The sequence below is a fragment of the Alosa pseudoharengus genome, unplaced genomic scaffold (assembly GCF_046254945.1).
Source record: "Alosa pseudoharengus isolate Yale_2024_CS ecotype anadromous, Long Island Sound unplaced genomic scaffold, YU_APseudo_1.1 YU_APseudo_1.1_scf_2, whole genome shotgun sequence".
NCBI lineage: Eukaryota > Metazoa > Chordata > Actinopteri > Clupeiformes > Clupeidae > Alosa > Alosa pseudoharengus.
This window is the reverse complement of record NW_027468663.1, coordinates 12188838-12214844: the sequence shown is the minus strand read 5'-3', so window position 1 is coordinate 12214844 and position 26007 is coordinate 12188838. Positions and strand designations below refer to the sequence as shown.

The following is a 26007-nucleotide window of genomic DNA, read 5'->3' as shown; positions in this document are numbered from 1 at the left end:
CACTTGTTTCCCTGCCATTCATTAGAAATTAAACACAGAAGTTTCTTTTTTTTTCTTCTCTCTTGCTCTGTCTTTTTGTGAACAGTCCTTTTTGTCTTTTTTGTCCTTTCTTCAAGCATGGAGAACGAGGCATGCCTCTCCCTCTCTCCCTCCCTTCCTCCCTCTCTCCCTCTCGCTCAGAAAGCATGACGTGGAGAGAGCGCGGCGAGTGCCAGGTAACTGGAGAGGCTGGCCTTTTGGTCCTGATTATCTGAATGCTCTCCTCTTTCACCCGATCAGGGCCACTTCACCCCTCCGCCCCCCGCCCGCCCCCTCCCTCACCTCCCTAAGCCCCCTCCATTTCCAAAAACAACCCCCCCCCCCCTCTCTCCTCTGTGTTGTCCCCCTGTTGGGATACGTGTGTGTATTGGTGGGGGCTGGGAGGTGAGGGGTGGGGGCCAGTGGTGGTCGGGAGGCTGGATTAGTCGGGTGTAAGAGTCCAGCATCAGAGCATCCAGTGAACTCCTCCACTCAGACGATGTTGGGCTTCAAATAATGAAAGGCACCTGAAAGAGAAGCAGAGAAGAGAGAGAGAGAGAGAGAGAGAGAGAGAGAGAGAGAGAGGTCTTTAGTGAGGAGGGTTATGACAGCATCTCTTCATGCAGGGGGATCTTGTCAGAGTGGGGTACTCTCTGGCATGCAATACACGCTCTCATGGAGGTAGGGAGAGAGGGAGAGAGTACAAGGGAGGGAGAGAGGGAAAAGGAACAGATTTTCGGGGCGTTCCTGACTTTTTTTGGAGAGGGGTGGCGGTTGGGGGGGGGGGGGGGCGAGTTGGCTAGCACTCGGTGGATCAGGGCCAGTGATCAATAACAACTCTGGGGCTGACCTCTGCCAGATACACATGGTTCCAATCGCCGGCTGCCAGGGGCCATTTTGCTCCTCGCAAAAAAAGACCCCCACCCCCTCACTCCCACCTCCACGTCTCCCGCTCCCCGCGAGCTGCACGTGGGTCTGGGGGCTCAGCAAATTAATAACATCAAGATGTCGTCGCTGATGGGGCATTCTACATGTGGTCCCATGCATCTAGCCCGCTCCACTCCCCTCACCACCCCCACTACAACCTCCCTTCTGTCTCTCCCCGCTTCTGTCAAACACACTTTGGCCGAGAGCCGCTCGCCGGGGTCTACGCGCGGATGATGGGACAGATCAACGTTACCCCGGGGTCATTACATGGCTAGGTGAGCGACCCCCGAGCTTGATGGGCGAGCTCATCACACAGGGGTCACGCGAGGTCAGCGTGCACGGAGCGGCGAGGATCGCTGACGACACGCAACCTACCGATGGCCACCGCACAGGTTCAGAGACGCGTTGGCTTATGTAAACTCAGGTGCCTGAACTGTTCGCCTTTTGAGGTGAGCGCAATCTACTTGCTCGGTCTCTCGACTCTTGATTCTGGAGGTCCACTTATCATGTTTCGTTTGAAAAAATGAGGGTGGTCATATTTTGAAAAAGAACACCTAAGGTTCGATGATGAAAGAGTGGAAGGGGGAAAAAAGTCTGGAATGTTCTTGAAAGTAATAAATGATTGAATAGGAAAGCGGCCTCATGTCCCCCAGTTGTATCAAATTTGAACTGTATTATATGTGACCTGTGTCGAAATATAAATACAATCAACGTGGTATAAATTAAGACGACTCACTAAAATGGACTCCATCATTGCACAGAGCTTTTGATGTCATACAGACAGAAAAAGGGGTAACTGACCATGTCTATGCCAACATACTCCACTCGTGTCGAGTGTACATAAGGAACCCACACACTCTCTGATCCAAAGTATATGAAAAAAATATACATTTTACCGGTACATATATTTTGGTGTCAAATACCTTCCCCAGAAAATAGATGAAAACGATTACACTTTCTTTTATTTAATGTAAACAACAGAATTAGTAACTGTGTGGTATTCACCTTACTTTGCCCATACTGGCCGTACTGGTAGGAGGTGACGTGGTCCACACTGTAGGCGGGGGAGCTGTAGGTGGGGGGACAGTAGGACTGGGAGCTGGGCAGGGTGGGCATGCTGGGCAAGCCGGGCAGCCCCTCCAGACGCTGGGAGCCGTGGCAGCTGGTGGGCATGCCCGCATTGGGCTCCAGGCCGCCTGTCAGGGGCGAGAGGGCGAAGTCACCCTGGGGCTGGTGGGGCACTCCTCCGGGGTTGAGTAGACCCATCACCTGCACACAGGGAGAGAGAGAGAGGAGAGGGACTGTCAGACCAGCACGGTCATAATCAGCTTCATGGAATCAAACGTGTTCACAGATACGATTATAAACAAATCAAAAAAGGAGAGATATGATTATAAACCAGACAAAAAGGAGAGAAAATATGCATAACGTGCAGAGAAAATATAAAACCTAAAAATCGATAAATTTATTTATACATGTCATTAGTACATTTGTAAAATTATCACTGGTGGTATTCGCAATGTAGCCTATGTATGGAAAAGCAGAGTTCCTGCATGACATAGGCAGAGCAATGCAGTGTGGTAAAGAAGCAGTGGTGCAGGTTGGAATCGTTAACAGGGTGGAAATGAGGGTAGATGTGGATCAGATCATATGAAATATATTGAGTAAAGAGACTAATTTTATTCTAAAATGTCCTGTGACAAGCCAAGAGTATATTGTGCATTTTCAAGATGACAACCTGACAAACCTAAGACACCAGTAAACTAAATGTGTCTCAGTGAGCAGCTCACATAAATGCTCTTTTCTCTTAAATAGTAGATGTTAAATACTGCTAATGCTCTTTTCTCTTAAATAGTAGATGTTAAATACTGCTAATGCTCTTTTCTCTTAAAATAGTAGATGTTAAATACTGCTAATGTTTGTAAAGGCCCAACATCAGCGCCCAGATCACAACAGTTTTATTCAAGATGACAAACAACGGTGATGGTCCGTAAAAGAGCCTCCTCGTTTGCTGACTTTTTAGCGAGATGATTCAGAATCCCCGTGTCTAATAGGTCCAAGTAATGACAGAGAGGGGCTTAAAAAAACTACCACAGAGACCTATAGCACAGGCTAAACCTTCAACATCCATTTATTCTTTGAAAAATGATGACAAGGCCCAAATGCTACTTTGAATTAATCGATTCCCACTGATCCATACTCCGCGCTCTGTTAATGATTAATTTAAAGCAGGTTGCCTACCGAACCCCTCCCCACCCTTCAAAAAAAAAAACATAAGAGATACATTATTCCCCCATTCCGCTCGACACATGTTTCCCTTTAAATCATTTCCCAGCTCACAAACCGACCAACTGAGTGGTCATTTTCGGAGTGCGCCAGCGTTGTGTTTCTTTACCCCAGTAACATTTTCCTAAAATGATCTCGCGCATGTTCAGACGAGGAGGCAACACCACAGAGAAGAGAGAGAGAGAGAAAGAGAGAGAGAGAGAGAGAAATGAGAAAGAGAGGGGGAAAGTGGAAGAGAAAAAAAGAGGATTTGTGGGCTTCCCTCGCGCCTGGCTGGTGCTGTACCGTGCCTGAGAGGGTCAGGCATCCTTAGATTCCTAAATCCAGCGTGTCCGAGAGGAGAGAGGCCGCTGAGCAGAGAGAGGGGCCCCGCAGTACGTGGGAACCAGGGAGCATGGCCACACTCTAAATGCTTTTACACAGGACCTGTGCGTGTGTGTGTGTCCATGTGTGTATGTGTGTTTGTGTGTGTGTGTGTGTGCGTGCGAGAGAGACAGAAAAACAGACAGAGACAGAGAGAGAGAGAGAATGTGCGTGCATCTATGTGTATATTTTCTGTGTGATCATATGATCATGTGTGTGTGTGTGTGAGTGTGTGTGTGTGTGTATGTGCTTTCTGCATGTATATGTGCGTTTGTGTGTGTGCTCATGTGTGTGTGTAAGTGTGTGTGTGTGTGTATGTGTATGTGTGTGTGTGTGTGTGTGTGTGTGTGTGTGTGTGTGTGTGTGTGTGTGTGTGTGTGTGTGTGTGTGTGCGTGTGTGTGTGTGTGTATATGCGTGTGTGTGTGTGTGTGTGTGTGTGTGTGTGTGTGCGTGTGTGCGTGTGTGTGTGTGTGTGTGTGTGTGTGTGTGTGTGTGTACATGTATGTGTGTTCCTGTGTGCTCATATTCATATGTGCTGATAGAATCAGCATCTGTGTGATGGTGTGGGGGGAGAGAGCATGAGAACATGTGCGTTCGACTATATCAATGTGTGTGGCTCGAGCTCCTTCTAGCACCGTCGGAGGTCAAGAAATCCCAAAGGTGATTCATCCTCAACAGCTGCACGGTACTGGCCTCACCGAACACTAAAGGCAGAGGGAAACGAGAGCGGAAATATGTATAGGAGATTCCCACCTTGCAGCACCCCCACCCACCCACACACACACACACATATTCAGACATTCATTCATATTCTCTCTCTCCTGCTCTCTCTCTCTCTCTCTCTCTCTCTCTCTCTCTCTCATTCATAGACACACACACACAGTCAAACATTCATTCACACACATACTCTCTCTCTCGGTCTGTCTGTCTGTCACACATACACACACACACACACACACACACACACACACATACATAGATATATGCGGGAGCATAATTTACAGGAGCGCTGTCAGAGGAATCTGAGCTAACGCCTGTGAAGAGCGCCATGATGTGTGACTCCTGACAAATCGGAAACACATGGAGGTCAAGAGACCCCATTCATCTCTCAGCGTGGCAGAAGTCTGGGCTGGGGTGGGCTGGGGTGGAGGGCCGGAGGGTGGGGTGGTGGGCCAGAGCACCATGTAAAGTGGAAGTGGGAATGGTCAAAACATCACACCATAAAAGACAGACGCAAAGAGCAGTGGAGAATGGCGGGCTGGTGAATCAGACAGCTGACAGATTAGTGACTGTGGCTGTGACTTTGTCTTTTATCCTGTAACAATAAAGCTAAATGCTGTCATGTTTATTGTTGTAATTGTTTGTTTGTGTGTGTGTGTGTGTGTGTGTGTGTGTGTGTGTATTTAAGTGTTTTGAATGCATTTTATATACAGTACCAGTATGTGTGTGTATCTGTGTCCACATTTATCAGTGTGTATGTGTGTGTGTGTGTGTGTGTGTATGTGTGTGTATGTATGGGCATTTATTGTGCATGCACACAGATGTATTTGTACAGCATGTGTGTGTATACATACACAGTTGTCCAGGTCCATGTATATAAGAGTGTGTTTGTCTACACATGCGCACACACCTGTGTGTACGTGTGTGTGTGTGGGTATGTGGGTGTGTGTGTGTGTGTGCGTGTGTGTGCCAGAGTGAATGTATGCGTGTGTATGCATATGTGTATGCATGTGTGTGTGTGTGTGTGTGTGTGTGTGTGTTTGACACGAGCAGCAGCAGTGTGGGGTCCTGAGGGTGGGTGTCTCTGTTTCGAGGTTGTTCCGGGGATTAGGTCCCGCGGGGGTGAAAAGCCAGCGCACTCGCAGCGCTGCTGAGAACCCATCCCTGTGGTATGCAGCGGATCAGAGCGCCTGACGCGCCACAGCCCGGGCCACTGGGGGGGAGGGAGGGACGGATGGAGTGAGAGGGAGGAAGGGAAGGATGGAGGGAGAGAATAGAGAGAGAGAGAGAGGGAGGGAGAGAGGGAGGGATGGAGAGAGAGCAAGAGGGAGGGAGGAGTGCGCCAGCAGACACCACATGACGCCCGCACACACTCCCCACCGCCACCCCACTGTCAACCCCCACTGCCAAACACTCCAACCCATTCATACTGTAACCATGTCAAAACGGGTGCCACTTCCAAAACCAAATTTCATATAACCCACTGGTGACTAATAGCAATCAGGTTACAAAATTATAACTTGAGTCTCTACCTTCCAGGATATTACAATGTATTCTTGTATCAGTCAGTTGGAATTGGAATTAGGCTCCATATATAATCTTGTTGAAACCACATATTTCTTTATGTCCTGAATCTCAGATGCCTGAGTCTGTTATGAACCATAATTATTGTATAATCATCTGTAGGATGCGCGTGCTGGTTTCCATAAGTACTGTTTGTCTCTACCCTCCACTCTGTCACGCTGGAACAGATCATCACCCCCATACGTTCAACAGCTCCAATGCATTTACACAAATTAGTCAAATTAAAACAAAAAGAGACTCGTTTGCATAAATTACACACAAGATTACTGAAGATCAACTCTCATCGGAAGCAATTAAGACACTGCCGCCTTCAGTAATTGCCGTTGCAGATGATGAAGGACAGCGGTCAGTCCTCCATCACCGGGGTGACACTCCACAGGGTAGGCTCCCGAATCTACTCGCATAACACACCACGGCCTGGCACTCGACCTCGCACGGCAGTTGAGACCACTAATGCCGAAAACAGCCACATTCTGAGGGGGTGAGGTAAGTGGCCCTTATGGCCTCTGGCTAGGGAAGGGTCACCTAACGATGTTAAGTTTGTGCACCCCCCTTTTTCTGGAGTTTTTCTTTTTTTTTACCACAAGATAAACTCAAACAGACCCACACTACAAAAACACCATCAGCAGCAGCAGCAGCAGCAGGCCAAGAGGGCTTGGATGGGCTTTGTGATGGTGCGTGTTCATGTGATGTAAAAGCTTACACATCTGAATGTGCGGCTGCAGAGACACAATTTCATTTAGCTCTGTGTTTAAATGTTTTAGTAAATGGTTGTTTTTGTTTTCTTGTAAGTGTAAGTTTTTTTTTTCAGCTTGATCTTTTTTTTTGGATGGGGGGGGGGGGGGGGTGGTTGAAAACAGGATACAGCTCTCACATGTGTCCCCTCAGGCTATACAGTCCTCTTGTCCTCTTTAGGAAAGAGAGAGAGAGAGAAAGAGGACAGAAAGAAAGAGAGAAAACGCTTGAGGCAAAATTCTTTCTTTTTTTCCAATGTGACGAGCCAGAGCCAGGCCTGAGAATCTTCAGCTTGCCCACGGAGAGCTCCCAGCATGCACTGCGGCGAGCTGGCCTGGGCACCCTTTGTGACTGTTCAAAGCTCATTTTCTGCCTGTTAGAGGGGCTTGCGTGGCTCAGGGAGTGTCTGATAGCTGCTGATGAGTGTGTAATCTCCCATAATTGTCTTTTCACTTCTCATTTGTGTCACAGCCCGCCTGCCACTCTCTCTTTTTCCATCTCTCTCTCTCTTCTCTCACTCTCTAGCTCTCTTTCTCTCTGTCTCTCTCTCTCACTCTCTATATCCTTCACACTTCATCAAGCTGTGCATCTGCTTTCCTGTAATGAGACACATCCCAATGACACCCTGCACCTTACAGACACACAGCAGCTACTGACTGCCTCAGACACAAACACCACACATCGCTGAATCAACAGCCTCCTTGTCCACACAAGTCCACAATCTTACTATGGCAACGCACACAATTTAGTTATCATCACTTCTATTGATCAGCATAGCGCCATGAGCAATACACATTCTCTCAAAGCGCTTTGATAAAGCCCGAGGCTTAAACTCCCAAGGTCAAGCACAGGGCAGTGGTGGCAAGGGGAAAACAGCTCAACTCCACGCAGGCTCACTTTAACTCAAAGCAGGTGTGCTTCTTCTGAACGCGAGCATGACAGACCTACCTGAGAGGAGAGGCCGTTGCCGATGGCGGGGTTGACAGGGTTGGAGTGGCCGGGCGGCGGGGGCACGAAGCTCTCGGAGTAGCCGGAGAAGCCGTGACGTCCAGAGGCCAGGCAGTAGGCCGAGCTGCCGTCCTGGCCTCCCGAGGAGGTCAAGCCCGACTGGTGCACGGAAGTCGGGGGCAGAGGTTGGGGCCTGTGCACTGTGCTGGCCTGCTCAGACACTGCTGGAGAGATAGAGATATAGAGAAATAGAGAGGGAGAGAAGGGGGGAGCGAGAGGGAAAAAAGGAGTGAGAGAGAGAGAGAGAGAGAGAAAGGTGTTATGGCAATAGAATCAGGACAGAAAAAAAAAATGACCATACCTACTTCTAGCGAAGCTTTGACAAATAGGTAAATTAAAAGGATAAGTATCCCTTTACACAACCTATGATGCATTGCATTTGATATTCAATCAAACTAAGTAGGACACAGTGATCACAAAACAACTGCACTTAAGCCGATCTACTTTCTGTATCGTTATCTTTATCTTCATGGTCATCATTGACTCAGTGTCTGAGCCCTGAGGAGCCTGGGCTACCTTGCGATATGGACGAGGGAGGGTAGGGGCTGTCGGAGAGCTGGTAGGGCTGTAGGCTGGACATGGCTGAGGGGGGGAACCCTCCGGGGATTAGGTGGTTGAAGGCCATAAGCTGATTGGCCCCTGCTTGCTTTCTCCAGCGAGCTCTCCGGTTGCTGAACCAGACCTGTCGGATGGCAGGAGTAGCAGAGGGAGGGAAAAGCAGGAAAATGGAAAAACAATTTAAATGTGTTAGGTTGAAGACAAGAAAGGAGACATACAGACAACGTTGTCATTTCCAAGTATATGTGAGTTAGCAAAAGCTGTTTTGCATGTAGAGGATCACGTGGTGTTTGAATAGGTCCTTTTGTTTAAAACTGTGTGGGGTGGCTTTGTGAGTCCTCAAGTGTGTGTGTGTGTGTGTGTGTGTGTGTATGTGTGTATGTGTCGTGCGCCTTTGTGGGTTCAACACTCCATAGCTGGGAGCTAATTAGATACTAATCTAGACATCTGTGCTGGTTAAGGCTGGTGACATCATGGCTTTATGGAGCACAGTCACGGGTTTGGGTCAGAGGGTCTAATTCAGACCCTAACTGCATTACATGTCTCTTCAATAGTGATCCTTAATAAAAACAGCTCTTTTTTTAAAAGCAGGAACCAACAAGAAACTATTTAGGGGGTCGGTCCCCCTTAAGGTTAGCACAAACAGGAAGTGGCTAACACTAATAGAATGTGTGTGTGTGTGTGTGTGTGTGTTTGGGGGGGGGGGGGGGGGTCATGTGACTGACGGCTGGAGGGGAGGAGAGAGAGGGGCAGTGTGCCAAGCCCCATTTAGCATCCGTATGCTACACATCCGACTGGGCCTGGAGCGGGTACCCTCCAGAGCATGGGCAGAGCAGGGCACGGGGGGGGGGGGGGGGCTCACTCAGAGGTGGAAGAGTGAGGTTGGGGGGGGGGGGGGGTGTGGGGGCCTCACTCAGAGGTGGAAGAGTGAGGTTGGGGGGGGGGGGGGTGTGGGGGCCTCACTCAGAGGTGGAAGAGTGAGGTTGGGGGGGGGGGTGGTGTGGGGGCCTCACTCAGAGGTGGAAGAGTGAGGGTGGGGGGGGGGGGGTGGTGTGGGGTGGGGGGTCGGCTCAGTGCATCAAAGGTGAAACCAGCTGGAGACTCTCGTGGATGTGGATCATCTTATGGATGGATTGGATTTGGATTAAAATATGTTGGCGTGCTGGGCTGTGTGTGTGCGTGTGTATGTGTGTGTGTGTGTATGTGTGTGTGTGTGTGTGTGTGTGTATGTGTGCGTGTGTGTGTGTGTGTGTGTGTGTGTGGACTGTGCGCACGTGCGTGCGTGTATGTGTGTGTATGCGTGCGTGTGTGTGTGTGCATGCGTGCGTGTGTGTGTGTGTGTGAACATGTGCGTGTGTGTGTGTGTGTGTGTATGTGTGTGTGTCTCACCTGCACACGTGCCTCCGTGAGCTTGGCTCTCTGGGCCAGCTCCTCTCTGGTGTAGATGTCCGGGTAGTGTGTGCGCTCGAAGGCCCGCTCCAGCTCCTCCAGCTGCTCTGCTGTGAAGGTGGTTCTACTCCGTCGCTGCTTCCTCTTCAGGGGCAGGCCCGGTTCCGAGTCCACGTCAGAACCCTCGTCAGAGTGACTCGCTGGGGGGAAACAAAAACACACAACACACAAACACATGATTATACAATAATGCACACAGATATGATAGTCTTTATTAAAATATTTATTGACCAAATGGCTTTATTTTGCACTGAACCTTTCACCAAAACAGATCAGCTGTAGTTTGTGGGTATAGAACTACCAAACTGAATTTGTTTTTACTTACTACCAAGCTGTGCTCCCTTCACCAAAAGAACACTTCACCAAAACATCACCAATAAGTTGTAGTTCTTCAACCATGACCACAATCATTACATTTTCATGATAAATATATAATGTCATAAACATATATATAATGTCATAAACGATCTGAAAATAAAGCATGTAAAAGCTTTTCAATACACCTAACCAACAGGTGGTCAGATCCTGGGATGTAGGATTTAGAGCTTGAATTGTGAATCTAGTTCCAGCCAATTCCATGTGTCCCAATCCACACACACACACACACACACACACACACACACACACACACACACACACACACACTCACACTCACACACACACACACACACACACACACACACACACACACACACACACACACACATCCCCTGCTATCCTCCCTGCAATCCCTATCCCTCCCCTTCAAATCCTAAATATGACTCTTTTATGACATGTTTACTCAATTTCAGCTTCTTTTGTCACCAGAGCCGCTTGACTCTATTCTAGGGGGCGGAGGCCCCTGGGGTGTGCGGCGTCTACCCCCCTGACACAGGGTCCATTGAGGCCAGTGGCGGCGGCTCAGTCGAGGGGGCTTTCAGCGTCCAGGGCCGAGGGCCGCCAGGGACTGGCGCTCCACGCAGGTGTTCCCTTATCTGTTTGCTCAGTCTAAGTTGGGGGAGAAAGCGAGCTCCTTTCAGGCCTAATTCAGCAGAAGAGTATGTGAGTGTGTGAGCCGGTCTTTAAGCCCAGGGGGGACCAGGCACCACTGACTGGGGAGAAGGGAAGGGGAGGGGTGGTGAGGGTGGGGGTTGGGGGGGGGGTGGGGGTGTCGAATGGGTTGCCAGTCTATTAAATAATGATTAGGCACCTCAAACTACCGTGACAGTCGGCCATTGTCCGTCGGCCACGTCTCTGTGTGAAAAAAAGCAAAACCCATGGTCTAAACATGCGGACGCATCTGCTGCTTCTGAGACTTCAGCTCTCTTCTTTCGTGCTCATTCTCTCTCTTTCTCTTTCTTTCTCTCTCGTTCTCCCCCTCTCTTTCTCTTTCTCTCTCTCTCTCTCTCTCGATATTTTACCCACAGATGGCTGAGAATGGAAAGACAAAACCCAACTTTCTTTGGCCTTAAAACAAAACAAACACACACACACACACACAGACACACACACACACACACACACACAGACGCAAACACACACACACACCAGACCAACAGACGAGCCCCTGAATGCCCTGACCAGCGTGTTTCTTTTCTCATATCACCTCCGTAGGCCTGGCCACCACAGCAGAAAGTCCAGCTCAAGCTGCGGGCATAGAAGCGAAAGGCTGAGGAAACACACACACACACACACACACACACACACACACAGCGGGCATGAAGGAAGAAAAGGAGGAGGAAGGTATGAAGAGACAGGACTTCGGTAGACTGGTGCCTGACTGGTGCCTGGTGGTAGAGATGGCTCCCGATTTGAGAACTTTAATTAAAAAGCACAGAAAAGGAGAACGAGAGAGAGAGAGAGAGAGAGAGAGAGAGAGAGAGGGAGACCTGCACAAGCAGGGGCCTCTGTCTCCGTCTGTGTCTCCATCTGTGTCTGCGTCTCTGTGGGGAACTCCCTGGAACCGCGCAGGAAATGCTGCTCCTGGCTGCCAGCGCGAGAGAGAGAGAGAGAGAGAGAGAGCCTGTCCGGGCACCAACGCTGGGATTCAGCCCACGGAGCGTCTCTCCTGCCTCACTCTCCAGACACCGGGGCAGGGGAGGGGGCAGGATGGAGGGAGAGAGGGAGAGGGTAAATGAGAAAGGAGAGAGAGAGACAGACAGAGGGTGGAAAGGAAAGGGAAGAGAGAGAGAGAGAGAGAGAGAAGAGAAGAGAGAAAGGAGGAGCGGAAGAGAGAGAGAGAGCTCTTCATTACATTTGGACTACAGGCGCCAGGGCACAGACCGCAGCCATCCACAGCCCACAGGTCAGTCAAGACCTCTCATATCTGCAGCTTTCCGTCAGGAACGCCACTGCTATGACATGCACTGGACAGCGTTAGTGTAGAGAATTCTCCGAATGTTACACAACAAAGCTCTCTCTGCGTGCCCAAGAGGTTTTCATTACACTCCGTGGCACTGATGCAGGAAACTGACAGCTCATGGAAGAAACAGCCAGACATGATGCAACACACTGTTTGAGAAAACACAGGATCCTAGAAATGATATCCAATACATTTTGTTTTCAAAGAACAAATCCTACCTTCAAACCAAATGTGGGCAAATGATCAACTAAGAGGAGGCTGCTTTTTGTTTTACCAGTAACAAAATCTTATTAAATAAACACTCCTTTTATATGAGACAACCACAGACACTGATAAACAAATAACAGCACACACAAAGCAGGCTTTAAAAGCAGAGCGGAGGCGAATACAAGAGGCTCCAGAAGAAGCGCCTGCACACTGACGGAGAGGCTCCCGGCAGCAGGGTGGGGGTGGAGGACTTCTCCTTCTCCTTCCCTCTTTTATTTAATTTCTGTCTTCTTTTCTTTCTCTCCCTCTCTTTTTCATTTTTTTATTATCAGTAACTGCCGCGAAAAGCACTCCATCACAGGCCGTGAGTTAATAGCATGTGACAGTGTTACTTTTGTCATCTTATGGACCCCTTTCTCTTTCTTTCTGTCACACTCTCTCTCTCTCTTTCTCTTACCCCCTCTCGCAGTCTCTCTTTCTCTCTCTCCCTCTCTCCCTCTCCCTCCCTCTCTCCCTCTCTTTGAGTTATTTGGCTGCCTTTTGTTGGGCTGTAAGGAGCGGCCTGTGGATGGAGCCTTTTCTAGCAATTTCCACGCTCCATCTGCGGGATCGATCCATCACGGCTGCCTTGGTCCGCATTGAGGGCCTTGTCACCTGCCCGGCAGGGGAGCGGGGTGGGGGCGGGGAGGGGGGCACAAAGAGGGCCGGAGTGGGGCCACTGGGGCTCGGGAGGGGCACAGCAGGGGGGAGCCCCCAATCCTTCCTCCTCCTCAGCCAGGGGGTTACAGGGGCCGTAGGGTGGAGGGGTGGAGGGTTATGGCGAAAGGGGGGGTGGGATGGTGGATGGGTTGTGGGAGCCCAAAGGCACCTGGACATTTTTAGGGCAGGGGTGGGGGAGGCAGATAGAGGGAGGGATGGGTTTTAATGGGGCGAGGGGGGGGGGGGGGGGGAGGAGCGCGCACTGCTCCTTAACCTAATTGTGGCACGCTGCCTCCCGTCAGGTCCGTTCTACGTTACCTCTCCTGCGCTTGCCCTCAGCTGCAGCCATCTTTCTTCGTCATCCAGCGCTCAAACACAACCTCGTCACACAGAGCTCACATCCCCCTTACACAGAGGGCCGCCATTCCCACAAGAAAACAACATCACACAACAAGAGGATCCACACTCAAGGCCAGGGAAAATCACCGTTCACACAGCGCTGAAGCATCATACCACTTCAACACTCTGCCTGCAGAACTTCCGGAAGTTTCTTTCCAAGTGTCCCATGCAAAACAAATGCACAAACACAGCCTCAGTCTCTAAACAATACAGTAGTCGACAGAACAAGTGACGGATGGATTTTTAAAGACTCAAGGACAGATAGATGGGTTGTGGGAGGGAGTGACGGACACAAGAGAGGAGAGGAGATGGACAGACGGCGGCAACAGTGGCTGCCGTGCAGCGTGACAGGAAGTTCCCTACTGGTTCTCCGACGGAGCTCGGTAGCACCTCACAAAGGCATACCTTGAACTGGCCAGAGTGCGAGCGCATGCAGTCCCCCTTTCAGCTGCCTTCCTCTCAGTCAGACGCTCCTGAAAGCCCTTTTCACGTGTTGCTCTCCCCTCCCTGTCGCCCCACACCATCTTTGTCTCCCACACAGAGAAAGAATCAAAGAGACAACCCAGACCAGACCAGACAGCGTGGAGCTCGGAAAATGGCGCAAACACAGAAAAGAAAGAAGAGATCGTGGCGATGCTCAGGGAAAAAGTGAGAGTGAAAAAGTGAACTTCTCTAATTGCACATAGAATGGATGGTTACAGAACTTGTGAACGCTGTGCAACAAGTTTCCAGTAGCAGAAATGGTCTGAGATTTAAATAAAGCAGCACAAAGACAGCTAAGCGAATGTGTGAATGACAGGGGGGGGGGGGGGGGGGGGGGTGTTGAAAGCAAGACTGCAGGCAATATGGTGTAAGCACAAATAAAGTTGGGGCTATATCAGCTTTTTGCTTTTGGTTACGTTTCTAGGGGGTGTCTTTTACTTGAAAAAATAAAAAGCCCAGCGCAAGGTGCTCAACTCTTTTACCAAGCTGACCATTTGTATGCGTCCTGCAGCTGCCCCCTCCCCGGCGCAACAAAGGAGGTGCACTGTCAAAAGCGCCCCAACCTGAACCGAGTGGAACCATTTATCAAGTTGGCGAGCGAGGGCTCTGACAGGGCAAGAAAGGAGACCTCAGCTCAACAAACACACACACACACACACACACACACACACACACACATACACTCACACACACTCACACACAGACACACACAAAAACGCAGACTATCCCCTCCACTCCCAATCACTTCCACCTGCGGCAGGAACATGTAAAGCAGGGGTTTGTATGAATCCCCGGCTTATTTGAGCAAAGAGACTGGCCCTGTGTGGATTAAAAAAAAACAGCGAACTGAACTGCCGTAAATTACAGCTCAGCAACGGGTCAGGCCAACAAGATGCTAACCAAAGAAGACTGGACTCACATGGCAATGTTGGCCTTGGAAAGGGCAACAGGTTGTTGGGAGCACATATGCCAAATCAGCTCAAGAACACACATACACACAACACACACACACACACACACACATGAACAACAAGGAGATACACAGATAATCTACAGATATAGTCGTAGTTTTCAAAGATGTAGTCGTTTGACAAACAGACGAGAAGTAAGGTGGGGAGAGAAAGGCCCAGTAACACAGAGAGACAGGGAGCCAGGAGAGGAGGGGGATTGTGCACCGAGGAGCGAGAGGCAGAAGAGAGGCCGGCCATATGGGCAGTTTATAGTCCCTGAAGGGGGAGGCGGTGGGTCCTCCGGGGGGCAGTTAAATAGGAGGGCAATTGAGCTGGTGACATGTGTTCCCCAAACAAAACAAAAGGCAGAAGAGACAAATGAAGTATTTATTTGCGCAGCGAAGTGGCACTGCTCTTTTGAGCCCGCGTCCCAGTAAGTGACTGCGCGAGTGAATAAAACAGTACATCGAGAGTCGGCAGATGCGGGCGGGAGAATGGTTAACTGACAGCTTATGGGCCCATCTGGGTTGGACATTTTGTTAAGAGAGAGGACTGGGACTCACTTGACTTGCTAAAGAGGGCCAGCCTCCCCAGCTGCCCAGGGTGGGAGTGAAGAGAGTGGGGCGAGATGGAGAGAAAGGTGGGGTTCGAGGGGAGGCTGGGGGAAAAAAGAAAGGTGGCGAAAGAGAAACATTTGCATGGCATGCAACGGGGTTCCGAACCAGGCTTGGACTATAAAAACGGAGTGATGGAATAAAGAGATGTATTATCATATAATGTGGCGGCTCATTGTTGCAGGACATGTGGCGTGAAAGGGAAACACGGGGGCGTTCCTAAAGGCACAGCGTGGAGCGGCTATTACCGCGACGTGCCGTGACAGAGGTGGCGGTTTTCACGGTGGCAGTGCCCTCGGGCGCTGGAACAAAGCACAGGCGCCACACCGGGCAGCTCTGAGACGGCCCGTTCACGCCACACACACACACATACACACATGCACACACACACACACACATACACACATGCACACACACACACACATACACACATGCACACACACACACACATACACACATGCACACACACACACCACCAACCATACCTTTCCCTGAGCAAATTCCCTACTGTGCCCCATCATTCTCTCTCTCTCTCTCTCTCTCTCTCTCTCCCTCCCTCATCATTCTCTCCCCCCCCTCTCTCTAGGTGTGAGTTCGCCCCCACATTCAATCACAGCCAGCCTGTCAGCCAGCCAATGCACCACTTTAAGAGTTTGTAATAAGACATTTTGAGCAAATACAGTATCGCCCCCCCCCCCACACACACACACACACACAAACACACACACCCACAATTCCATCCCTTTTTCTCTGTCCATTCTAATCCTCTGGGCCTCCTCGAGCCACACGTGGGGAGCCGCTACCTGTCACCATGAACAAAAACATTATTTTAACCCTCACTTCCTGCCCAGTGGAAGCTGGAGCTGCCTGTGACCCGGCGCTCCCCTCTGACCCTATCCAGGCAGACCTCTCTCCTGCCCCGCTCCTCTGGGGAGGCACACAGACAGGCAGGCAGGCAGGGGGAGATATGGCCTACCTCTCTGCTCCCCAACTCAGCTAACTCCCCTTCGCACTCATCAGAGCAGACAAGCTAGCAACTGGCATCCCCTTCATATTTGTTCATTCAGCAGACACGTTTATCCAATGTGACTAACAGTACACACATATACATTTTCATTACTAGCAGCGATTCCTTGGCATTGGATGCATTTTTTAAATGAACTTGAGCTATAGGAACGCTATAGGCACTCAATTCAGGAAACTAAGGAGAAGAAACAAAAAAAAATCCCTGAATCTCCTTTAAATCAGCTTATCGTCATGGTGAGTTTTTTTGTAAACAACAACAAAAACAATTCCATTATGGCCATTCACTTCCTCATGTTGTTGTCATAAAAAATGCATAATCATATTTTAAAGACAACTTCAACAGTTGTGTTAAGGCTGCTTTATCAGAATCTGCAAATATAATGTAAAATTGTCATCTTATTACTCAAACTATCAAGTATTCTGATCCATGTGAATGACAACAAAACCTATTAAAATGGCAACTTTCTTTAAAAAGGACTGGCTTGTCTGGGTTGGACCAAGTTACATAAATTATAGAGGGCATATTGCCTCAGAAAGTCAAACTTAAATTCATGAAGCATTTTTAACAAAAGAGTATTTATTTTCTCGTGAGAATGTCTGACACAAATCTGAAATTACATATTATTATTGGAAATTTGGTTTGAGGCATGGCAAAAGCTTCCAGCCATGCAAGTTATATAAAGCAGTGACTGAACTAACAATGCCTCACTGTGGAAGTTGGCTGGGTCATGCCAAACTCATCTTAGGACACACATTGCAAAACATGCTGACAAAATTAATTTGCCAAAGCAACCATAATACCTTGGGCACTGAAACTACTGATTTACATGTTTGTTTGTTTACATCAAAAATGAGTTCTCGGGTAGACTGGATTTAGGGGTCTAAACTCACATATCCCTTTCTCAGTGGAGCTGATTCCCGGGGGTGGGGGGATTTCAATCATATGGCAGTTTAAGAGTGAGGTTCTACAAGTTAAGTGATTGACATAGCTGTCTGGCTTTTCTCAATTAACCATCTCATTGTGGTGCTTTGTTGCGGGGGCTACCTCCTCCACCCTCGACCTCTTCCAGCTCCTCCTTTTCATCCTCAGCCCTGGCTAGCAAAAAAAAAAAAGTTTTGCTTAGCTAATACTTCCAAGCAATAGAGAGCTCTTTTTCAGCCAGGGCTATTCTCCTTGACCTTCTATTGGACAGGTCTCTTTCAGCCTCTTCAAACTGTCTTTCAGGGACAGGGCAGGCTGAATGTGGCGAGTCCATCAGCTCGCGGGGGCCGACCCAGGCTATGCCCCCAGCCCCCGACTTCAAAGATGGGTTGCATTCATTAATTGTCCTTTGAATTAATATCAGAGGATCACAATGCCAGCGCCAACACAGAAAGAGACTTTAATGAAGCATAGAGGCAGCATTCATTTGCAGATAAGCGAGTTTTCTTTTCTCTTCTCTTTTTTGTCCTATTTCTTTTTCTTTTTCTTGTTTATCACGCCAGGAGAATGACTGCGCAGAAGCAGTGCACTCTCTTGAGAAAGGAACGAGCGAAGGAACAAAAATGGGGGAGCAGAACAAAAATGATAAACCGTTATCATCTCCTCATAATGGAAAATTAACACACACCACAGTGTGTATCTCTGCATGAACTGTGTAGGCTCTCGGGTTGCCAACACAAAATGGAAGTGTGTGTGTGTTTGCGTATTTCAGCGATCCTGCGAGATGATGAGAAGGGGACTATTTTGATAGAGCGCTTGGCTCCGTTGAGTGGCATGAGGAGCCAAGGCAGCCATAAGGACGCCTGGAGAATAAGACAGAGATATTTCTATATCCTGATGCCTTCGGGGCGTCCAGAGAGAATCACGACTGTAGCAAGCATTCCACAAGTTGCACTAGGCCCCCTTGTTTATTGTTAGGGGGGGGAACAGTGTTCTCTCTCTGTAACTCCCTGACTGAATCACAAAAGCGGTTTTAAAAATAGGCCAACCAAAAGCAGAAAAAGGCAATAACATACTTATAAAAGGGGAAAAGAGATGAACATATCATTTTTTTTCTGACTGTGTGCTGTTGTGTTAAATTTGTCCTCAGATCTAATAAAACCTTTGCTGGGAAAACTTAAGAAAAAAATAAAAATAAATTCAGTTAAAGAAACTGGCAAGTAAGGCTGAAAGTAAAATATTAGCAAAGGTATTTTATGTCTGTGTAAATATGTCACAGTAATTACTGAATCAATTTCTTAATTATTAGCTTGTGTGCCTATTTATAAAAATAATACCCAAATGATATCATTACTTGACATTTCCCTCTTTCATTCTCACACACAGACATAACCATATTCTCTCTCTCTGTCTCTCTGTCACACACACACACACACACACACACACACACACACACACACACACACACACATACACACACACACACTTGATCTTTCTAAACTGCCTCTCTCTCTTTTTTTCTCTTCCTCTAATTTTTCCTCCTCCCATTGAGAGCAATTCACTGCAAAGCAGAGGAGAGAGTTCCCCACTTTATTTACACAAACAAAGTCTTACTCCGTTTCTTTGACAAAAGCAGCTAAATCTTTCATGTTTTGTCAGCCCTTGATTCCCTCTGTCCCCCTGGCTCTCTGCCTGCTTGGGGACAATGGCTGGCGGAGAATGGCAGCAGATTGTCGGAATGCGCCTCAATGAAAGTAATTATTACATGTTGACTGCGTTCACCATGGCAGAACTCAAAGCACTAGGCTTATTCAATTGGCCCTCCGCAGGGCTTCCTTTCAAAAAAAAGTTATCCCTTTGACTGTTTGTATTTCTGAATCCTCTTTTTTTCCCCGACCAGTTGATGAAAATCTGCAAGTCTGCTCTCTGGCTTTGATGACTCAAGTTGCTTTTAATTAGCCAAATGAGACTGCAGAATTGTTGGTTTGGGGAAGTTAATGGTGGAATATAAAGGATGGGATGCAATTAACGAGCATCCATTTATGTGTACATATTTATGGATGATTTCTACCTAACCTTTTGTAGGACTGTGTGCCAAGTCTAAGCATGTTAGGCTTTTGAAGACATGTCACAACCTCAAATCTAAGTTTTGTCCATCAAAACAAAAATTTACAAAATATGATTTTGGTGTTAATGACAAACTATATTATTGAAATATAGGCTGCCACTACCTTAGAGGTAAACTACTATTATTTTCTATAACTACTCAAAAGGTCAACAATTATACTCTCATAATTGAAAACTTGAATTAAACACATACAAAGTAATGAGAGCATTCATGCATTTATTCTGATGATAAATTATTCTAAAAGAATTTCATCGCCTACTCTGCAGACTCTGCAGCTCAATTCTAGTAAAAAACTTTACCTGATCAAATAATGAAGTGAATAAGTAACACATGAATGAATTCCCTTTGGAAGCACACAGGTCCACATGGCTAAATGAATTCTCTTTCAGAGGAGTGTGGGGTGGAGAGGGGGCAGTCAGCATCCCCCTGCCATCCATACTGGCTTTTCCCAGACAAATAAATCTAAAGGGTCCGCCTTTGATCTCAACACTTAAGGGAAGACAACAATAGGTTTGGAGGAGCAAGGGGCAGGGGGCGGCCAGCCTCTCTTATGGAAAACCAAAGACTCAGTAAACACCTACTTAATCAATATTTGGCCAGAAAACTCCCTTTTCATACTGAGAAAAAAAAACTTTCAGGTTTTAATTGAGAGTTGTAAAGTCAACAAAAATTACAACTCCCACTGTAAAAGAATGGACGTGAATACATGTTCCCATTAAAGGGTTTATCTTTGAGGAGAAATAAAACGTTACAGTCGGTCAATGAAGGTTCCACCAACTGGGAATCCTCCTGCACTTTTATCATGCTAAATCATTAACATCTGAATGAACCACAAAATAAACTGTTTGATTAACTTAAGAAAACACACAGACTTAGTCAAAGCTGGATAGGTTTTCTGGTGAACAGGCACAAGTGTAAAGATCATGTGGCGATGAGATACAGCCTTTTGAAACAATACTTCCGAATCTTGCATGTGGAATATCTGCCTAAAACAACTTCCAGTGTGTTCCTGATTTCAGCCATTTTGCATCACTTTGAAATAGAACACACTTCATCTCATGGCAATCTCAAGGATGATCTGACAATCTGACCGCACGCGCTTCTTCTGAAAGTAAACCTGCTCAAGATGTAACTTGATCTGTTGCGCTGAAGAATCAACACACAGTGAACCGACTACGACTCTCGCTGTACTCCCCTTATCGTCCAGCATTCACCCAAGCTCGTATCGAAAGTCGCTGGTTAAACTAATTACCAACTGATTTGTATTCGAGACGTCTTTCCTGAAAAAGGGAGAGGAAAGTGGCTAAAGATATTGAATGAATGCGCGCCCCAGGCGTAGAGGAAGGGGGCGGGTTTTGTGTCGAGATGAAAGTGGGAACAAATAAAGGAGTCGATTTAATCTACTAGAAAAGGTTTTCATTGCAATGAGTGGACATAATGTGCGAGGATTGTAACAGTGCGCATGACGCGAGCGATCTCACCGTGACCCTGTCACCTCCACAGAAACCGGCGAGGCATTGCTGACGACTTGGCATCGAAAGCAAACTCGATTACTGAAGTATGCATTCGGTTGGAGGTTAGAAAAACGTCGGGTCAATATCAGTTTCCTTGTTTCAACAGCTATTCTTGTTCAACAAACCTCTCTTTCCATGGGGGGAAAGTGCTATATAGCCCATGGATAAATCAGACTGCAGTGTATGCTGTGGCATAGGCTACGACACTTACACTCAGTTTAATTCCACAACGTGGAAAAACGGATCTGTAAAACTGAGAAAAGACAAAATAACACGTAATGGACTGCCTGTATTAAATCATTATAGGCAACCTTCTTCCACATTCTAAAACGTTTAAAAATAATAATATAATAATAATAATAATAATAAAACAAATAATTTATATATATATATATATATATATATATATATATATATATATATATATATATTGTTTGATGTTAAGAAGTTAAAAATAACAGGCCTAAGTAGGCCCAACCGCTGCTGGTGCATGTAGAGTGCATTTTCAGCGGGTCTTAATGCAACAAGTGTTAAAATGGAGTTCGCCTGCACTGATTACTCTGACACATTTCTGCTCTCTTCGTCCTAGTGGACATTGTTCTGTGCGAGAAAGGCATGTTTGAATAACGGTAAGGACTCCAAGGAGACATTTTGCAGATAAAAATGGGCATTTTTCTCAGGCGTGAAGTCTATAAAAGTGCTCGCAGTCGCTACTATTGGTGATCGCTGAATAATTCATCCCTCATTGCCAGCCCATAATGTCTTCTCTCCGTCTTTTGTTGCATCGTTTTTTCTTCCTTTCTCTTCAAATTTTGAAAAGGTTGGCGTCTTTTGTACGCACCAAGCTGCTGCTAGGCAGGGTTTTGTCCAACTGAAACTGAAGCGTGAGCCTCAATGGACTCAAGTGCTTTTGTCTCCCAAGTTCATCCTCAAGTGTTCGATTGTGCACCGCGGGACCGTCTTTTTACGCAACGGAACCCTTGGACAAATGTTTGATCAACTGATTCAGACTTTTGTCTCTTGAACTTCTTGACACTTATGAACTGACACGTATATAGCCTACTGAATTCTTAGAATTCTTAAAATTATGCAATTACCTTTTTTTTTTATTATCATCGATTCGGCATTGCAGCATTATCAGAAGTAGGCCTAGTGTATAAACCAGGAGATTAAAATAATGATTTCACGACCAAATGAACAGTTAACGTAGGCCTATAACTGATTTGTGATAAACTGTAGGCTACAATCATAGGCGCATTATTGACTATTTATAGCCTAAAGTAGGGGCAAACAGAAATACTGTGTGAGTTAACTAAAAGCTTGAATCCATTTAACCACCGGCTAGTATCTATGCTATTAGTTTTAGTGCTGTTTGTGCTACTTGGTGCTATTTTTTAATTAATAAATAACAATAACAACAACCAGCCTACAATAACAATAATGATAATAATAATAATAATAATAATAATAATAATAATAATAATAATATAGCTTCATATAAGATGAGAGCCACAATGTTTGTGGACATCTGTGACTATATCAACCAGCTTTGATTTCTTGGAAAAAACGACTTAACAACAAGAACAAAAAAGGACAAAAGGACTACTTACATCTATCACCAAGAATGCCATCAATACTGTGTTTGCCTCTTCTCTCGTTTTCGTCTAGTACTCTCCTTTCCATTTCGTCTTCTTCATCGTCGTCTTCGGCGCTTCCCCCGAATTTGCATCGCAAAGTGCGACTGATTGAACTCACTTTAAAATATCAAAATGTATCGAGTTAAAAAAAACGAAAAAGGCATGCCATATAATCAGCTGAAGTTCACTGTGGCCTAAACACACATTCAACACCTGTTGAATGCTCGTGTTGAATGTGCATACAAAACACACTGAATACAGAGCCTAATAAATTAGCTTAGATATCATACAACCAAGGATGATGAGATCCCAATACAAAATAGTGTTAATGTTCACTGTATCTGATGAACAAGACTACTTTAACCTTGTTTGCTTAGCTGGTGAATAAAACATTATAGGCCTACCTGAAGGAACATTGTTGCGGTCGCATATCCCATCTTTGAGTAACTTATCTCTGATCTCCCAGCTAAATATTCCAGGATTCTCTCTCTTGTACTCTTCGATTTTCTTGTCTACATCGGGAGTTGTTGTTTGCTTTAAATGGAAGAGTAACAGAGTTAGGCTACACAAAATGTATAGTTGCATATTTAGCCACCTTGTGCATTACTGTGTTATAAAGGGCATTAAACTCAATTAAAAGATAGAAAAGTGAACATTACATGCACATTATTGCTATATTACTCTGCTTAGTTAATGTTAATGGCTGCTAAACCAATGGTGAGTACATCAAATGGCTAAAAGTGTAGGAATTGATTCATAAAATGGCTAGGAACTGATTCAATGAAACAAGTGTTGACTATCACCTCACCAATTCAGTCCACACCACTAATTCGACAATTAATTAGCCTTTTTGCAATCTATTTGTAAACGCATTAACGCAAACAGTTGTTATCTAGAATCCTCGCCATAAAAATATTTTCTGTTATTACCTTGGGCTTACTTCCTCCTATGGCACCGGGCCGGATAGATCCAGTCTCCTGGTACCTGCACAGGATTTTGGACACACAGCCGTGTGACACTCGAAGCTGACGGGAGATAACGCATGGCCGGATACCATGGTGGGCCATCTCCACAATCTTGTGTCGGATATGATTAGGCAAAGGCCGTCCATTTATGAAAACTCCACCGAGTTGGTTTACTCGACCCTGACCTAATGGCGTGGAAACTGAAAATAAACACATTTCTCAGAGATATGCAAATGCCTGAGAAAAACACAATCATAACCGCATACTAATAATATGTATTATTATTATTATTATTATTATTATTATTATTATATATCGGTTTATTTGACATTTATTTTAATTTAGTAGATGACCTGTTGCAGAAGCTAAAATAATAGGAATAAAACTGTACATTTCACGTCCGGGGCATTTGGTTGCAAATTAAAAAGTATTGCTCCAGTTACTGTTTTTAGGTCTATGTGTCCTAAAATGACAAGAGGGATGAAACAGGCCTCGCAAGTTGCGCAAATGTAGCATGGAAACAAGTAGCTATCATAGTTTTACACGGGATGCAAGTCTTGGTGAGTTCGTTGCATTTATGACAAGTTAAACTCGTCCAGTTAGTGCCTGTTTAGTCTTATAATAACATTAAGGTGCAACTGTCTGAAGTGTTGATGACAAATTCCTACCTTCAAGAGAGTATCCTCCTCTGGGATAATTTTGTGGCGGCGTGGGGCGCATCATTCTCGGTATGCCCCCCGCTAAGGCTGTCATTTTCCCTTACACTCCGATTCGGAAGATTTAAAGTGGATGCTTCTACCAGGCGAAAAGATATTACTGAGACGTCCTTGGTTGTCTTGTGATATTTAGAACTCGCTAGAATAGCAAGGAGTATCGCTCCTCTTGGGTACGATGCAACAACAACCTCTTGGATAGGCAAGCTTCAGAACAGGAAAGTTCTTCAACAAATCCTTTGACATGTGTTGTGGGATATCCTGATAAGTGTAACAGTCGAGTCTTTTCAAAGGTGGTGTTTTTAGGGCTAACCCTGCAAACCCTGAACTTGTTCCCCAGTCTTGTTGTTGTTGACACACTTGTTGTGGATTGAACGGCGGTCAGTGGTGAAACATTTTATCAGTTGTTGCGCTGTTGGCTCCCGAGGCACTCCTAGGCCTCTGATTGGTCCGAGAAGGGAAAGTCCCGAGGCCCTTAAGAGGGCTGTGATTGGCCCGACAGCTGAAACTTTCTTGTGCAATGACCCCCAGATCAAGACGATGCGTGATGTTATGAGTACCTCACACATTCGCAAATGTAACTATAACTATTACGATAAGCAATGGAGCAACGTTGAAAGCAATGGGAATATACCAGTTTCATCATAGTTTTAATGGACTGATTTCTTTGGGCTAGGCTGATGCTTAGGCTGGCGTAGTATGTTGCCTATACCTATTGTTTAACGTAGCCTGCTGGTTTATACGGCCTGTTTGTGTATTATGGTGGAGCCTAACAAAGTTTTCTCATTTCATCTGTCATACTTCTTGTCGGATTATAGTTGGTCTACTACCTAAAGGAGAACCCATATACCCATCAACACATGAAAATGTGCAAAAATGCCAAGCTCTTATTGGGGTTTAGAGGAATTTATTGATGTATTTAGGCTGTATTGGAGCAATAGAATGAAAGGAGTGCAGCGCGGGGCGACACAGCAGGGTATGACGCCGGGAGTGCAGTAAAACCCGTCTGTACCAAAGAATACAATTGTGAGGAACCGTTATTTATAACTTCATGACATGCAATACCCATACCCATCCTTTTTTTCTTTTTCTATATAGTCAGTTATCTCGAACTCTTCTTGGTCCTTGACGCGCGCTCTCTCTCTCTCTCTCTCTCTCTCTCTCTCTCTCACACACACACACACACACACACACACACACACACACACAGAGAGAGAGAGAGAGAGAGAGAGAGAGAGAGAGAGAGAGAGAGAGTGAGTAACTTGCTCACTCAATGAATGCTTAAAGTTTCTTTTCTTTATAGGATTCTATTCAAGACCGTACGTCAGTCAAATAGCCTTCTTCATTCAGCGACACAATCAATCAGAGTTGCCGTGATCCCATTCTGTTTACAACCAATAATGCTTAAAATAAATAGAAAGATTACTTATCATCTTGTGAATTTGATTGATGAACACTCCAATTTAATGTTTGGCCAAAATTCAATTTTCAATTTATATATAAGTCCAGAAAAACTTTGCAAATTGTCCAGTAAACAGTTCAAAACACAGTGAACATTGTGTCTAATTTATGACTGCTTTTATCGTTACTGTAATAACGAGTTATTAAGTTACATTAGGCCACTCGGTTAGTTCTCGTTATTGTAGTGTAATCACTAAAAAGATAATGACTTCTTTAAAAGGACTGTGGAATGCTGGCATGTTCATCTCAGGTGCACGTTTCCTAATGAGTGTAACTGCCTCAGGTGCTCTGTGATGCTT

General features: G+C 46.2%; 1 protein-coding gene across 2 annotated transcripts; it reads right to left on the bottom strand.

Moving 5' to 3' along the window:
- Window positions 1-527: 527 nt before the first annotated feature.
- pax3a (paired box 3a) lies at window positions 528-24287 on the bottom strand. Of its 2 annotated transcripts, none has more exons than XM_076295782.1 (9): window positions 24203-24287; window positions 23499-23734; window positions 22974-23103; window positions 22543-22686; window positions 9590-9789; window positions 8159-8324; window positions 7583-7806; window positions 1951-2214; window positions 528-545 (listed from the first exon to the last, which is right to left on the bottom strand). In XM_076295782.1, exons 1-9 carry the CDS (start codon window positions 24285-24287, stop codon window positions 528-530), a joined length of 1467 nt encoding a protein of 488 aa, XP_076151897.1. The 2 variants fall into 2 exon arrangements, with proteins under 2 accessions (XP_076151897.1, XP_076151898.1); XM_076295783.1 differs by having other exon boundaries at window positions 7583-7803.
- Between the last annotated feature and the right edge of the window lie 1720 nt (window positions 24288-26007).

Coding starts and splice junctions, on each gene's coding strand:
- pax3a (XM_076295782.1), bottom strand. CDS start 24,287: ATGACAGCCTTAGCGGGGGGCATACCGAGAATGATGCGCCCCACGCCG. Junction 22,687..22,973: donor CCGCAACAATGTTCCTTCAG/GTAGGCCTATAA, acceptor GATATTTTAAAG/TGAGTTCAATCAGTCGCACT. Junction 7,807..8,158: donor TCCCTCGTCCATATCGCAAG/GTAGCCCAGGCT, acceptor CTATCTCTCCAG/CAGTGTCTGAGCAGGCCAGC.